This window comes from Dama dama, chromosome 22, assembly GCF_033118175.1.
Source record: "Dama dama isolate Ldn47 chromosome 22, ASM3311817v1, whole genome shotgun sequence".
NCBI classification, from domain to species: domain Eukaryota; kingdom Metazoa; phylum Chordata; class Mammalia; order Artiodactyla; family Cervidae; genus Dama; species Dama dama.
The window spans coordinates 11,133,802-11,150,430 of NC_083702.1; the positions used below are offsets into that span (position 1 = coordinate 11,133,802).

Below are 16,629 nucleotides of genomic sequence, written 5' to 3' on the forward strand. Positions count from 1 at the left end.
GCTTACAGTGACAAGGAAGATGTGGCTTGTGGCCTGGAGCTGCCTCCACAACTCCCGATGAAACCAACTTAGGATGAGGAGACTTGTGGGGGAAACCTCAGGCTAAGACAGTCCAGGCAGAGCTCACAGAAACAACTCCAGTGGGGCTTCTGAGAGCCTTGGAACAGGCAAGGGAGCAGACGGGATGCACAGGAAGAGGACGGGACCAGAGTGCTGGGAGGTTAGAGGAGGAACTGAGAGGGCAACCAAGACAACCCTCAGACAGTTCTGAACTCAGAATTCAGACCAGCTGTTAGAGGGAGACCACCAGATGAGTTTGCTAAAAAGGGGGGGAAAAGCAGCAGCGTATGCACAAGGACAGGTATGCAAAGAGCGCTCTGCAGAGACACAGCTGGGCTCCAGGAGCCGTGAGGATGGGGTGGAGTGTGAGGGCTAAATCCCAGGACCCACAGTAAGGAGAGCGGGGGCTCAAGGTCCTACTCTTGGGGCCCAGAGGAAAGCTGGAGGAAAGAGGAAAGCTGGACTGCTCAGCAGAGCATAGGGCCGCGCAAGCCTCTAAGGAAGGCACCCCGCCCAGAGCAGCTTCGCCCTACGTGGGCCGTGTGCGCACCTTCTGGGCGATCATGCTGCAGATCTCGGGCAGGAAGTCCTCGCTGAGCAGTTTGTAGAGCTGGCGCTCTCGCACAGAGGTCCTCTCCCGGAAGCTCTCGGTGACCTGCCTCCACTCCTGCTCCGTCTGGCACAGGAGCCACCAGGAGCCCTGCCCTGGTCCCTGGGACCCTAGAAGAGGAAGTGAGAGTCGGGAAACAGGCCCCGTGGACCTCCTTCTCCTCTCTGCCATCAGGTTCACTGGTGACCTGGGTTACCGCTTAAGGTGGATAATGTATACTTCAGATGTTCTGGCTACTCTCCTCTTCACAACTAAGAGCTACGAAGTCAATACAAACACAACTATGGTGACCTTCCTGATAGATTCTAATAACCTAGAAATGTTCCAATGAATCTGCTTTTCTACATAAATGGCTTTGAGCTTCAGGAGTGTTCCTTGTTACATTGAGATACTATAAATTGCTTTTTCTCCTCAAATGTCTATTTTGGATTACAGATTGCATAAAAAGTCTACATAAGAACACAGTACACATCCTTATGTTGTAAAGTATTTCACGTTAAAAGAAAGCTCTTGAGAAGCTTTGCATTCATCCCAATGTCAGGAGCCTATTACACTGGGCCTGGGAAGGGGCTCAAGTGAAGTGACCTGGTCCTGATCTCGAGTGATTCGTGAGAAGGAGTGATGGACACAGGGAGACAATGTGTGAGGGGCAAGGAGGCTGGTGGGAAGACTGCTGCAGTGGTCCCAGCAGCTGCACTAGACTCTGGAAGGTGACGCAAACCCTCCAACCCCTATGAAGGCCATTACCGTTTCTAGTATGCAACTCAGATGCTGAGGAGTTTTCTTCCTGCTTGTCACTAGAACAAAGGAAAGGGGTAACCATTAAAACAAAAACACGGCCAAAATTGTTCTGTGCTTCCCTGGAAGGAAGACACACTGGCTTCCTATTAATACCAGAGGTGTGTGTGTGTCTGTTTGCATGTAATGCACATTGGCTAACTATCAACACTAGGAGAGAGAGAGTGTATGTGTGAGTGTGTATGTGTGTGTATAAGGAACACTGCCTTACTATAGGTATCAGAAAGGAGAGAGAGTGTGTGTGTAAGGCACAGTGGCTGACTACTAACACCAGGAGAGGATGCGTGTGTGTCTCTGACACGTCAACAGAGCAAGGTCAGGAGGCGGGCAAGTTGGCGCAGAGAAGGGAAGGACTACACACAGGAATAAGCACCACTGCCCAAGAATGGAGGAGCTCAGTGTTGACAGTTAAAGGCCAAGGAAAGGGCTTGCTACCCAACCGAGGGCTGCACGGAACAGAAGGCTGTTGAATTGAACCCCAGAGCAGGTTGAAGTGAGCAACTCAGGCTCTGAGGTCGCCCACCCCCACTCAAGGCATGCCACCTTGACCTCAGCAAAGTCAACGAAATTCCCTGGAAAACGGGACCGTTAATGATATGAGACACAAACACGCTCAGTGTTACGTGCCCAATAGTGCTGTCCCTCTAGACCATGAAGGACATGCTCTGGATGTTCCGGCCCTGCACAGCCTCCTGGAAGAATGGAAATGCCCCGTGCCGTTGCTATGCAACAAAGGCAGCCACAGGCCACACTCGCCCACTCGCAGAAGCGTGGCTGGTATGACTGAGGAACTGAACTTTAAATTTTATTTATTTTTAAAAAACATTAAAAATTATTTTAGGGACTGAACTTTCTCTTCACTTTTTTTCCCCCTTCTACATACATCTTACTGTATTTTTTTTTTCATCATTCTTTAAAAAAAAAAAACTTTTAACTGAGATATAGTTTCAGGTGTACAAAAAACACAGTGACCACAATTCTTAAAGATCACACTCCATATACAGTTATTATAAAACACTTGCACATCCCCATGCTGTACAGTGCATCCCGACAGCCTTTTATGTGACATACTCATTTGTACCTCTGTCCCCTAGCTCGTCCATCCCCCTTCTGTTTCCCCACTGGTCACCCCCAGTTTGTTCTCTGTATCTGCTTTGTTACATTCAGTAGTTTTATCCTTTTAGATTTCACAAAATTTTATTTAATTTAAAAAGACTTCAATACTGCACTGGATTCAGAATGCTACAGAAGAAAGTCGCCGGCAGAGGGCAGCACAGGAGCACTGGGCTTGTGAAGTGAGGACACCCCACTGGCTCTCTGATTCTGGGGCTCAAGGGAACCAAAGATGAATGTACAGAACAGCTTGCTGGATTTACATGGACTTGTAGGCTGCTAACAAAACCCAGGAACTGATGTCTTGTGTATAAAACACAATGACAGGACTATGTCTCACAAATTCTGGTGGGAGGAAAGCTTGCATTCTATAGTCAAAATTTCAGAAAAGTTAAGTGGAACACTGGATTTTTTAACACTGATTGTTAAAACAAACAAAAAAACAAATTCTGATTGACTGATTCATAATCAGATCCCTAAAAACATTTATTAGCAGTTAATGAGCAACATAGTGAAATCTGGTCCACTTCAGGCACTTAGCTTATTTAAGCAGTTCTAACAATAAACCAGAGAACAAGGAAGCAGTTTGCCCTGTGTTATTAGAATTTTTAAGACTGTGACTTAACTGCCATAAGTGAATAACTATATATCTGATCCTTAAGTAAAAGGTGTAAAAGTATTTTTACACAGTACAGGTCAGACCCTCAAAACTCTTATACTGAGATTCACATGGTGGATATTCCTAAAAGAACAACATACTAAAGTAAAATTTCCCAGGACTTCCCTAATGGTCCAGTGCTCAAGACTCTGAGCTTCCACTGCAGGAGATCCCTGGTCAGGAAACTAAGATCCTGCCTGCATGAAGCACAATGTGGCCAAAAAATTAATTAAAAATTTCCCAAAATATAACAATCTTTTTCTTTGCTAAAATTAAATACCAAATAGGGAGGTGGGAGGGAGGATCAGGATGGGGAACACATGTAAATCCACGGCTGATTCATGTCAATGTATGGCAAAAACCACTACAACACTGTAAAGTAATTAGCCTCCAACTAATAAAAATAAATGGAAAAAAAAATTAAATACCAAATAAACACTTAAAAATGTTTAAGGTCTCGTCTTAACAAAATGAGTTCTAAACACAATAAAGCACGTTTACTACTGAAGCCTCCTTACCAGGAAAGAACTCCTAGACTCACAGTATTAACTCACTCCACCTCCTGTGCAGAAATCTGGGACGAAGGGATCTGGAGGGCACTTCCTGTAAGCAGGCTTGGTTCCTGGTGCCTTCTGCTGTCAGAGCCCCCACTGCCCAGGGGGAGGGCTCCCAGACAGCTGGTAACTTGAGAGGGGCCGGGCCGGGGACTCCAAGGACTCCAGTGCACACCCACGTCCTCGCCGAGACAGAGCAAGGATGGGGCAAGCCCTCCAGCATAAGGGTTTGGGTTAGGGACCTTCACACACTAAGATTTTCTCACCTCATGAAAGTTTCTTCCTGTAGTTTTTTCCGTTTTGGGGGTCTTCCTCTTCTTTTACCTGTTTTCCCAGGAACATTTGAGACATTTTTTTGTCCTTCACTTTCCCTAAGAAGTAGTACATTAAACAGAAATGTCAGTTGTCTGGCCACGAGGTTACTAAACAGGACAAAGGCAGCAGTTACAGGGACAAGACAGGGCGACCTCACATCTTCCGTTATTATTAATAAAACGTGGAACCAAGGAAACGGACGTCTCCCACATGAACATCTGGGCTGGTAAAGAATCTGCCTGCAATGTGGGAGACCTGGGTTTGATCCCTGGGTTGGGAAGATACCCTGGAGAAAGGAAAGGCTACCCACTCCAGTATTCTGACCTGGAGAATTCCATGGACTGTACAGTCCATGGGGTCGCAAAGAGTCAGACATGACTAAGAGACTTTCACTTTCAGGCTTCCCTAACTACAAAGGGTCCAGCAACCTGAAGTGCGGGGAAGATGGCAGCACAGCTCTGGGACGTTGCCCAAGGCCTCTTCCTTGACAAGACCCCAGGTAGGATGGGGTTCTCCAGAACCCACTCTGCCATAGAGAAAGGCCCAGGGCGCACTGGCGCTGCTGAGAACTGGCGCCAGAACCGCCACCCCAGGGAGCAGGGCTAGAGGGCAAGTCCTCTGTGCTTCTGTGTGAAGTGCCTCCTTGCAGGCATGCTGCTCCATTCAGTTCACTCCTTCATGAGAGGAGAGCTGTGCAGTGGAATGCAGAGGCACTGGACGTTAATGACAGTGGCGACAGCAACATGACCTTCAGGAAGGTACCTGCTCAGAGAGAGCTCTCCATGGGACCCTCCTTGTGCCGGGTCCTCCTTGTACATTCGCGTTCCGTAGAAATACCAGTAAAGGGCCCCTGAGCTGTCCTCTCCCAGGGGCTCCACACGGAGACTGTCTGCGTCCAGGCCCTGGGCAGGTCAGGGAAAGAGGTTTGGGCAACAAGAGAAAATGGAAATGAGGACCAAAAACATAGTCTCACAGATACCTCACATTACAATGCCCAAACACCTGGGGTAATCTTCATGCCAGGTCCAGATATATCAGACCAGGAGAAGGCGCGTGCTCTAAGAACAGGATGTGGAAACATTTCAAACCCTTCCCATCCCATCACTGCCCCCATGTTGCCAAAATCAGAGAAAGCCCAAAGAATTCTGATGAACTTGTGATACATCTGGCTTGGACCCACACGAGGAGAGACAAGCCCGACAGGAGAGTCAGTGCTGCAGCAGCCTCGTCCCACACCATGCTGGGCCGCCAGCCAGCCCAGCCCAGGGCTCCCCACTCACCAGCATGACCTCACTGCCGCCCTCAGTGATGGAGACCAAGGCCTCGGTGAAGGTGGAGCAAAGCTGAGCTACAGATCTCACCACGGTTCCCACCCAAGCCCACAGGCACTGTCGACCTCCCAGTGAGGGCAGGATCAGGTGAGGGAGAGGCGGCCAGAGCCCCACCCAGCACACTGCTGCCATGTGCACAAAGCGTGTCATGGGGATGGGGTCAAGACTTTGGGAGGTGTCATAAATCTTAATTATGCCAAGTCAAAATTCAGGCCTCAGGAAATAACATTCAGTGACTAATGTAACCACAATTCTGGCTGATGACACAGCAGACAGGAGCCTCGACTGTTCCCATGTCAGCGGGGACCCAGGATATGGAAAGAGGAAGACACCAAAGAGGCCAGCACAACCCAGAGCCGGCTTCCCTGAACCGCTGCTCCAGGGAGGGTGCCTATCCGTCACTCACCTTGAGGAGGTCAAAGACGTCGTCAGCGTCCAGCCGGTAGTCACAGAGGCGGTGGAGAATCTCCACTCGGGTGCGCAGGGGAAGGTCCTGGAAGCTGGCCTCCCGCAGAGGGTTGGGCTTCCCCTCCTCCAGCTCCCAGCGGTAGTTGATGATATCCTCCAGGTAGCTGTGGAAGGTCTGAGGCCTAGCCAGTGGTCCCAGACACAAAGGTGCGTTATTACCACACAGAGGACTGGGGGGTGGGGGTGAGGGTGGGGGGTGCTGGGGGGTGATACATCTTCAACAGAAGCAGAACTGAAAGCCCCAGGAAGGGCCTGCGAGGCCCTCGAGGAAACACTTGTTACTGCGCCATCTCCTTGGAGCTGACAGTGTCGAGCCCCAGAGATTACCAGCGTTCACGAAATTTTCTCACAGAACAGGTCGCTCTACACGTTCAGCCACGAGCAGCACGCTGTGTGGCAGTAGCTGCACGTGTGCAGTGTCAACGGCAGACACCACAACAGGCCGTGCCGACCGTCACCTGTACAGGCAGACGCTGTGGAGCCCGGGGGACATTCAGATCATACAGGCAGACGCTGTGGAGCCCGGGGGGCATTCAGATCATACAGGCAGACACTGTGGAGCTCGGGGGGCATTCGGTTCAAAGTCAGGTCCCCGACTTAAGAGGGCGAACAGCAAAGAAGGTCAGTGTCTACCTGGTTTCATCCATTCATATTTCATGTTCTAATGCAAAGGTGGAAAAACCTTCTCCAGAACACAAGCAGTTACACCGAGGTGTAACTATACTTTCATGTGCTATTACATGTAACCTTGTAGGCATGATACAAAACACTATATTCTAAATTTGAGAGTTTTTCCTGCAGGAAACATTTAAGACAATTCAATGGCAACTTAAATTTCTGACTAGTACCTAAATGTGCCTTGTATATAACAGTGTGTTATGCATGCCGGTGTGTTTAGCCGGGTCTGACTCTGTAAACCTATGGACTGTAGCCTGCACCAGGCTCCTCTGTCTATGGAATTCTCCAGGCAAAAATACTGGAGTGGGTTGCCAAGTTTCCTTCTGCAGGGGATCTTCCTGACTCAAGGGCTGAACCTGCATCTCCTGTGTTTCCTACATTGCAGGCAGTTCTTTACCCACTGAGCCATTGGGGAAGCCCTGGTATGTAACAAAGTACTGTTTAATTGTTAGATAGTTACTCTATATCTCAACTATTAAAGAATCTGGATACAACTTCACCTAACGCTTGATTTAAAAACATTTTTCTCACTAAACAAAGAGCTCCAAAGGAATTATGTAGGTCAATATAATTTTTAAAAGAGGTAGGTACCATGTTATTTTATAATCTATGGTAGTTGTATCTGTAGAAAAAGTCAGAAGAAATATTCTTAGAAAAAAACAAAGGGCCTTAGGCAAATAAGAAATGAAACATTTTGCTTTTTCAAAGAGAGAAGGAACTTCATTTCCTTCCCACTGATACCTCAAACTAGCACAGAGTGAATGTGGTTAATGCATCAAAATCCATCATGACACCTGGAAACGGGGCTCTCGGCACGGGGACACCTGCAGCTCTTACAAACTGAGGCCACTAAGTGCAGGGCACTTGCTCTGGACAGTTACCACCAACCCCTTCACTAGAACAGAAAGACTGAAGCACATGGTCCATGCCTATGTTCCTTCTTGTCTGAAAGAAGTTCTAAATGCTAATTACCCTATTTTTTCCCCCTTAAAATAGTTTGCAGGAGAACAAGCTTCTACCAGAGACCCACGTGACCCGGGAGGTGTGACCACACAGGGAAACAACCTGCCTGAGATCACCACAGCAAAAGGAAGACTGCTGCGTCAGTTCTGAGGCATGAAAGGGTATCTGCAGTCTACGTGCAGGGAGCACTGAGGACCTCGCACCCCAGTGCCATGTAGAGACTAAATAGAAAAATTCAGTTCAATTCAGTCGCTCAGTCATATCTGACTCTGCAACCCCATGGACTGCAGCATGCCAGGCCTCCCTGTCCATCACCAACTCCGGGAGTTTACTCAAACTTAACTCCTTTGAGTTAGTGATGCCATCCAACCATCTCATCCTCTGTCGTCCCCTTCTCCTCCTGCCTTCAATCTTTCTCATCATCAGGGTCTTTTCAAATGAGTCAGTTCTTCGCATCAGGTGGCCAAAGTATTGGAGTTTCAGCTTCAGCATCAGTCCTTCCAATGAATGTTCAGGACTGATTTCCTTGAGGATGGACTGGCTAGATCCCCTTGCTGTCCAACACCCCAGTTCAAAAGCATCAATTCTTCAGCGCTCAGCCTTCCTTATGGTCCAACTATCACATCCACACGTATAAAGACTACCTTTTGGTAATTCCTAAAAGGCCCCGTAAGAATATTTGAAAAGTACTTATTCATAAAGATCATAAAACAATTCAGCCCAAAACCACTAAACCAATGCCTCTTTTGTAGGACTATATGGTACCTGCCATGTCTTGCAATCAATTAAGAAATCAAAACAAGTAAGAAATCATGACAATTTCAAATTCAAGGAAAATATGACTTAAGACATAAAACATATTTTAACAGGGAAATATGTATATAACAGATTTTCTGTATATGAATGCTTAAGTTAGGTAAAAAAGAAGAGTATTAAAAGTCATCTAGAAATTTTAAAAAAGCCACTTGGAAATCTTTGTCTTTAAAAAGATAAAGAACTGTCTTTAGTGGAAGCCAGATGGGACCTTAAATACTATTTGCATGAATTGGAAGTCTGGAACATCAAGTTTAAGGTGAGATATGGTACAGTAAGAATTCTAAACAGCTTCTGATAATTAAAGATGCACCCTGCTGCCCCAGAATCACTCACACACACACACACATATATGCACCCACAAAGTCTATAAGAAATAAAGTGAAATACTTAACAAAAGAAACCATCGAAGCACAAAGAAAGGAAAAAAAAATAAGAAAGAAACAGGTGAAAAGACATTCATTAGTCATTTAGGGAATGCAAATCAAAACCCAATAAGGTACCACGCCACACCCACCAGGATGGCTAAAATTAGAGACAGGTAAGAACAAGTGCTAACCACTTATTAACAAGGACTCAGAGAAAGGGGAATGCTCGTACACTGGTAGAGGGAATGTATAATGATGCAGTTGCTTTGCAAATATTTGGCAAGTTGCTCAAAACTTAAACAGAATTACCATATGACCCAACCATTCCACTCTTAGGTACACAGCCAAGAGAAATGAAAACATCCATCCACACAAAAACAAGTACACTAACGTTCATATACAACAGCTTGATTCACAATGGTCAAAAGACTGAAACAGCACCATGTCCATGAACTGATAGATAAATAAAACACAACAGAGCATTTTCTGACCATAGAATGAATGAGTCCTTGATTCATGATACAATGTGCTTGAAAACATGCTAAATAAAATTAGCCTAATACCTACATGTACGTATTCCACCTACAGAAGCACCTAGAATAGTGAATAAACAACATGCACAGAAAGCCCATTAGTTAGTGGGACTGGTGACTGCAGGAAGTAAGGACAGCTAATGGGTGTGAGGTGTCTTATGAGTCTCATAAAACGTTCTGGAATTCAACAGTAGTGATGGCTATACACTTAAAAACCCCAGAGACACAAGTGGAAAACCAACCATACCAATAATTACACTAACTGTAAGTGAACTAACAGTCAAACACTGCTTAGTAGGAAATTGATAGCTTTGAAACGCCCGTATTGGAAAGAAAAAAGGCTCATCACCAGTACTATAACTTAAGAAGTACGAAGAGTAGGCTAAACCAAAGTAAACAGAAGAAATAATAAAGATAAATCAATAAAACAAAAAAGATTTTAAAAAGAAAATGAACAGTAGGTAAGGTTAAAAGTTGGTTCCTTAGCAAACATTTTAAAAGTTGATAAACCTGTAGAAAGAATGAACTTCTAGAGGGACAGACACAGCACAAATTACAACATCAGGAATGAAAGTGGAAACACCACTGTAGAGCCTACAGATATTAAGAGGATAAGAGAATATTATGAATAGCACTATGGAAATAAATTTAAAAACTGAAACAGACGAATTCCTTGAAAAATGCCAAAATGACTTACCAAAGTCATGACTTAAGAAACAGACCATCCAGGAGAAAAAGGAACCCTCCTACACTGTTGGTGGCAATGTAAATTGGTACAGCCACTATGCAGAAAAGTTTGGCGGTTTCTCAAAAAACAGAGAATAGTGCTAACATATGATCCAGCAATCCCACTCCTGGTACATATCCAGAGAAAACTGTAATTCAAAAAGATACATGCACCCCTTATGCTCACAGCAGCACTATTTATAATGGCTAAGACATGGAAGCAACATAAATTTTCAACAGGTGACTGGATAAAGATGTGGTACATAAAAACAATGGAATGTTATTCAACCATAGAAAGAATGAAATAACTCCATTTGCAGCAACATAGATGGACCCAGAGATGACCATACTAAGTGAAGTAAGTCAGACAGAGACAAATACCATACGATATCACTTATGTGAAATCTAAAATAAGACATAGACTTACCTATGAAACAAACTCACAGACATAAAAAATAGATATGTGGTTGCCAAAGAAAGCGGGTATAGGGGGAGTGATGGATTGGGAGTCTGGGATTAGCAGATGCAAACTGGTATATACAGAATGGATAAACAACAAGGCCTGTTGTATAGCACAGAGAACTATATTCAATATCCTGTGATAAACCACAGAAAAAATGGAAAAGAATATGAAAAAGGATATATACATATGATTGAATCACTTTCCTATACAGCTGAAATTAGTGCAATATTATACTTAAATAAAATTTTTTAAAAAAGAGGAACTTCCTTGGTGGTCCAATGGTTACGATTCTACCTTCCATTGCAGGGGCCGCAGGTGTGATCCCTGATCAGGGAACTAAGACCCCACATGCTCGCTAGTGTGGCCAAAAATTAAAATTAAAAAAAAATTTTTTTCAAGAAATAAAACACCCAAACAGTCTTAATCTATTAAAGAAACTGAATCAATATTACTCAAATAAAACCTTGCATAAAGAAAACTACAAAATCCAAAGGCTTTCAGTGGTGAACTGTTCAAAAGAAATTACAGAGACTTTTTCAGAAACCAGAGGAGGGAAACGCTTCTCAACCCATCTGCCAAACCTGACAAAGATTTCTATGCAAATAAAAGTACAGGCCAATATTCTTCATCGACATCCTCAAAACAGCAGCAAATTGAGTTCAGCAAGAGACAAAAGGGACAGCACTTCATCACACTTGATGGTGAAAGGCTGTACACTTCCCCCAAGATCAGGAACAACACCTGAGTCGTGGCCAGCACAGTGTTAAGACAAGAGAAGGAAGCTCTTGGGAGAGAGGCTGGCACAGAGGCTGGAGCAGAAGCAGACAACAGAAACTCCTCAGTTACCTGCAGGACCAATGAATCAAGAGGCGGGTTCAGGAAGCCTCAGTAATAAGGTCAACATAAAAAAATCAATTGTATTTTACAAATACCGACAACAAGTAGCTGGAAAATATAAAAGCTCAAGCACAAATGGAAAGATGCATAATCTTTACACTAAAACTATAAATATTCCTGAAATTAAAGAAGATAAACAAATGGTGAGATATATATCATGGTCAAGGACTGGGTAATTCAACATTGGTCAAAGTGTCCATTTTCTGTAGCAGGCCTTTTCTGAGGGGTGGCAGGGCTGACAACTTGATTTTTAAATTTGTATGCTAAGAACCCAGAACAGTCAAAACATTTAAAAAGCAAAACTAAAATATAAAAAAGGTGGAGAATACTCTCAATTTCAAGACAATCTGATACTTGACTAGACTGAACATACATGAAATTTCTAAGTAAAAAATATGGACACTGATCTTCTGCTTCACACCATAGACAAATACTAACTCAAAATGCATCATAATGTCAACTGTAAAAAGTTGAAACTATAACACTAAGAGAAAACCTCAAAGAAAATCCATTGACATTAAAGGTACATCCTGACTTGGAAATATTAATAACATACTAGAAAAAACTGATAAATTAGACTTCAACAAAATTAAAACTTTAAAATATTCTTTAAAATATAATGTCAAACAAATAGGTAAACTACACATCAGGAAAAAACAGTCATAGCCTGTTATTTACCTAATCATCAGGGAAATGCAAATTGAAACCACAATGAGTTACCACATTACATGCAACAGAATCAGTAAAATGAAAACTTGGGTAAAATTAAAAATAACACATGTTGGCAAAGATATGGAGCAACTAGAGTGGTCAAGAAAACAAATCTGGCAGTTTCTTAACATCAAACAAACTCTCCTATGGGATCCAGCAATTCCCAAGAAAATGAAGAGACGTTCACAAAACTTCTGTGTGGATGTTCACAGCGGCTTTATTCCTTACAGCCCCACCTGGAGGCAGCACACAAGCCCACCAATTAGTGGACAGAACACTTGAGATATTTTTGCACTGGATACAACTGAGACTCCTCCCTCAAAGGAAAAAAGTACTGACGTGAACAGCAGCATCAGCAAGTACCACGCGCTCTGGGCTTCCTGAAAGAAGCTGAACACGAAGAGTGATCCCAACCAGAAGAAGCTCTGCAATCAGGCAAAACAACCTGCATCCATAGGAACCAGATCACTGTATTGGATACAGTGGGTTTCTCTGGGAGGGTGGGGGTTAGATTTAGTGCAAAGGGGCACTTTCTGGGGAGATGGAAATGTCATATTATCTTGAACAGCATGCTGACTAAGTTCATGGAATTAGAAAAAAGAACCTATTTTTCTAAAAACAAGGGCATGCAAACTATGACCCATGGACCAAATCTGGCCTGAGTGTCTCTCTTTAGCCTGTAAGCTAAGAATGTAAAAATCATTCTTTTTTAAAAGTTCAGAGAAAAAAGAAATCAAAAAAATACTATTTCATGACATACGAAAATAATATAAAATTCAAGTTTCAGTGTCCATAAACCTCTAAAAAACAGCCACAGGGACTTTCCTGGTGATCCAGTGGCTAAGACTCGTGCTCCCAATGCAGGGGGCCTGGGTTCAATCCCTGGTTAGGGAAGTAGATCCCATACGCCACAACTGAGACACGGCACAGCTTGCTAGTTAGCTACCTAGCTAGCTACTTAAATAAATGAGTAAATGAGTAAACACCCACATCCAGTATCAGCCATGAAGCATTGCTCTCCCTGCTACTAAAAGCTCCAGACTGCTCTAAGGATGTCATAAATAATTTAATCTCACTAAATATTATTATTACTAAATAAATTTAGTAATGGGTATGCTTATCATTCCCATTTTACAGGTGAGGCAAGTAACACACAGAGAGATGATGGATCTTTCTTCTCTCTCTTTAGTTGCTAAGTTGTATCCGACTCTTGCAACTCCATGACTGTAGCTTGCCAGGCTCCTCTGTCCATGGGAATCTCCAGGCAACAATACTGGAGTGGGTTGCTGTTTTCTTCTCCAGGGGATCTTCCTGACCCAGGAATCAAACCTGGATCTCCGGCATTGCAGGCAAATTCTTTACCAACTGAGCTATGAGGGAAGCCCTTTCTTAGCTCCACATAATAGCTTAGTCTTAGAACCAGGAAAGAAAAGCGTTCATTTGTACAAATTCCTCTTTATTTAGGGTGGGATGAAAAGAAAGCCTCTGAGAATACTGAGCGCAAATTCACTCTAAATGCACGTGGATACCACTGGAGAGACAGAGTAACAATAACTTCGGGCAGTTCCTTTCAGTGGAAAAGGTAAAATTCATTGTGATGCTTCCTTGTCTGAGTGATCACTGCACACAGGTGTATTTAGTTTGCATAAATTCACTGAACTGCAGAGTAAGGAATGTGCCTTTTCTGTGTGTATTACTACATACCATCATCAACAAGTTTTTAGAAGGCTGAAGCCTCATTTCAGACTAGTTAATTCAACTTGGGTCAACCAGATCTCAAACTTACTTCACCATTCAGAAATATTTTTGTTTCAGTATACTCCTCTATTTTTTTTTTTTAACACAAACACTTTATGTTTTCTGAAATGCTGTGACGTATCACAGGTGTGCTCTGACGAAGGCTAGAACCAACACTTGCCTCCCTGGACCAGCACAGAACAGGACCAATGCTGCCCCACACTGCCCCCCAGGACAGGGTGATGATGAGCGCTGAGGGCACAAGGGAAATGAAGGCTCCCTGCTCCTCCAGTCCTTCAGAGACTCGCAGTTTCCTTCAACAGCAGAAAAGTCACCAAAGCAGTGCTGGCACAAAGGGAAAGTTCTCTGCTCTCAGTTACATCTGAAATTTTGGGACATTTGACTAGGATCAATTGTTTGTTTGTTTTTTAAAATAAATTAACACCTGATTTCAAAAGAAATTGTTTAGGAGTAACTGACACAGTGCTGTCACGAGGAAGAAGCTAATGTTAAGAGGCCAGGCGCCAGCACACGGCTGTAAGAGACAGACAGAACCCATGAGCAGGCAGCTCTGCAAACTGTAAACAAGTATTTCTTGTGTTTGATCATCGCCAACACACCCGTGAAGACAAGGCCTAAGTGTGTGATAGGAAATTTCAGTACAGACTTCAAATGTGCACAGTAGACTAGGAAAGGGGTGAGCCGGACAGCTTGCCAGGCTGGAGGCCCTGGGTCGTCACCCTCACGGCCTCACAGGCCTCTGTGCCGTGCTCGCCTCGCCCCTCAGGCTTCATCCATTCACTGGCTCCTTCCTTGTCTCCAGCACTCCCTACCCTGGGGACCACACCTCCAAACTTGTCACCCAGCCTACAAGGCTTACTGGGCTCCAACTCCTGCTGTGCTGTGGCCACTGGATTCCTTGAATGGCTGAGCATACAGAGACGAGTGGGGAAAGAAGGTGGCGGTGGGCCATGCAAGCCGCACACATGCACAATGACATCAGCTAAGGCGACAAGAGCCCCTCAGCTGGGGTTGGGCCCTGTCTTCCCTCCAGCTGAGAGGTGTCTTAGATGACTTCCAAAGGCTACAGAATGGGGTTTAATCATGAAGTCTCATTTTAGATGGTGGCAATGAACCAAAATTTAATAGGGCCAAGATTCTGCAGCTCAAACCAATCACATTTCTGAACCACATGGGACCTTCTGCAACCCCTAGGCTCTGCTCCAGGGCTTCAAGCCCCAGGCGCAACCCTCCCACCTGCACTTCATGAGTGGGTCTGTCCTTTCTGCGTTCACCCACTTATTGGGCTCTGCCTTGGGAAGCACCCATGTGAAGACTCAGTTCCCTGGCCCTTTGCTCAAACACCTGCGGGCTCTACAGACTTCAGAGCACTTGCCGTGTGGCCAGAGCGCACACTCTGTGGTGGGACCAGCACTGAGGGTCCTGAGGGCGTCTGCCTACAAAGAGCGAGGTGAGGCAAATGGACCCCTTGGACACTGATGAGTCATAGGTGAAAGAAAACAACCTCTGGAATGAGCAGCCTGGAAATGCATTGTTTTGAGTCTTTTTGGGGGGGCCTTGCAGCACAGCATATGGGATCTTAGCTGCCTGACCAGGGATTGAACCTATGTTCACTGCAGTGGAAGTATGCAGTCTCAACCACTGGACCGCCAGGGAAGTTCTATATTTCTTTAATCTTAAACGGGGCTTTCTTTTGACTGAATGAAAATACTTTCAGAAATTTTAAATAAGAGCATAATTCACTAGGTGTACAAGGTTTTATGTCCAAGGCTATGTGAAATATGTTTATAAGAGTTAAGCGTTAAGGCACAAATGTTCATCTACTAAATTGGAGTATTTGACAATCCTATTTAGAGAAACAATAGTTATGATAACTAAATGCAAGATATGAAAAAGTGAAATTATATACACAGTATGACTACAAAACTTAATGCTTAAAAAACAAAAACTCTCAAGCTACAGCTCAAAAAGCAAACCCTTCCTCATCGGGTCTGAGTGATAATGCATATGTTTCCTTCTGCTCTTTGTTCAGCATGACAGCCTGGACGCCCCTGGGGATGGACAGCACACTCACAGAGCAACCAGCAGACCACCCCCACCATGTCAGGGCGGCTGAGCACCACGATGGATGCCGGAGCAGGTCATCACCCTCTCTCATGTTATACCCACATGTTGACTCAGCCCTGACAGGCCCCTAAGAGTGAACGTACTAACTACAACAGAAATATTTTACACATCGTCTTTTGTTAACTGTCTGAAAACTATAAACCGTAACGCCCCAAACTTCTGTTTGGACAGGGGGACCAGGACTGGGAACCCCATCCAGTCTCTGCTTCCCAGAAGTGTCCCACAGTTCAGTGCCATGGGGAACAGGATAAAAAGAGTGGCTACTGAGTCCCTGGAAACAAGGGGTGAGGCCTGAGCAGAAGAGCATGTACTTGCCGAGAGACACAAAATTCAGCTCCACGTTTCTACGTGTCTCACACGTAAGGGAACATGTGTACTTGGTTGCTAAGGTGTGAGAGGCCCAGAAGCTCCATCTCAGAATGATGCTACTGTTCACAGCAACAAGAGACACAGACCCAAGGGCAGAACTACAGTTAGAATCTCATTTTGTTAAGCATCATTTTACCAATACTGGAAACAAAGATGAGAAAGTAAGGCCTACACTGAGAGGAAAACACTGTGTGTTTCCACATGGAAAACACTTCATGTGGCTGTGGTAGCTGGGGGACCTGAGAATAATGGCTATAGATTTGTGGGAGTGGAAAAAAGACAATAAAATGAAAACTCAGCTGCAGAAGCAGCCAAA

General features: G+C 44.5%; 1 protein-coding gene across 1 annotated transcript in view; it reads right to left on the minus strand.

The window, feature by feature from the left end:
• Window positions 1-16,629, minus strand: part of LOC133043610 (chromatin remodeling regulator CECR2) — a 115,115-nt gene that overhangs the window by 23,692 nt on the left and 74,794 nt on the right. The window contains exons 3-7 of the mRNA XM_061124617.1: window positions 5,846-6,029; window positions 4,871-5,010; window positions 4,060-4,164; window positions 1,418-1,467; window positions 611-780 (exon numbers count right to left, since the gene is read on the minus strand). Of these exons, the coding sequence (XP_060980600.1) occupies window positions 611-780; window positions 1,418-1,467; window positions 4,060-4,164; window positions 4,871-5,010; window positions 5,846-6,029 (649 nt within the window). The remainder of the gene's footprint in view (window positions 1-610; window positions 781-1,417; window positions 1,468-4,059; window positions 4,165-4,870; window positions 5,011-5,845; window positions 6,030-16,629) is intronic.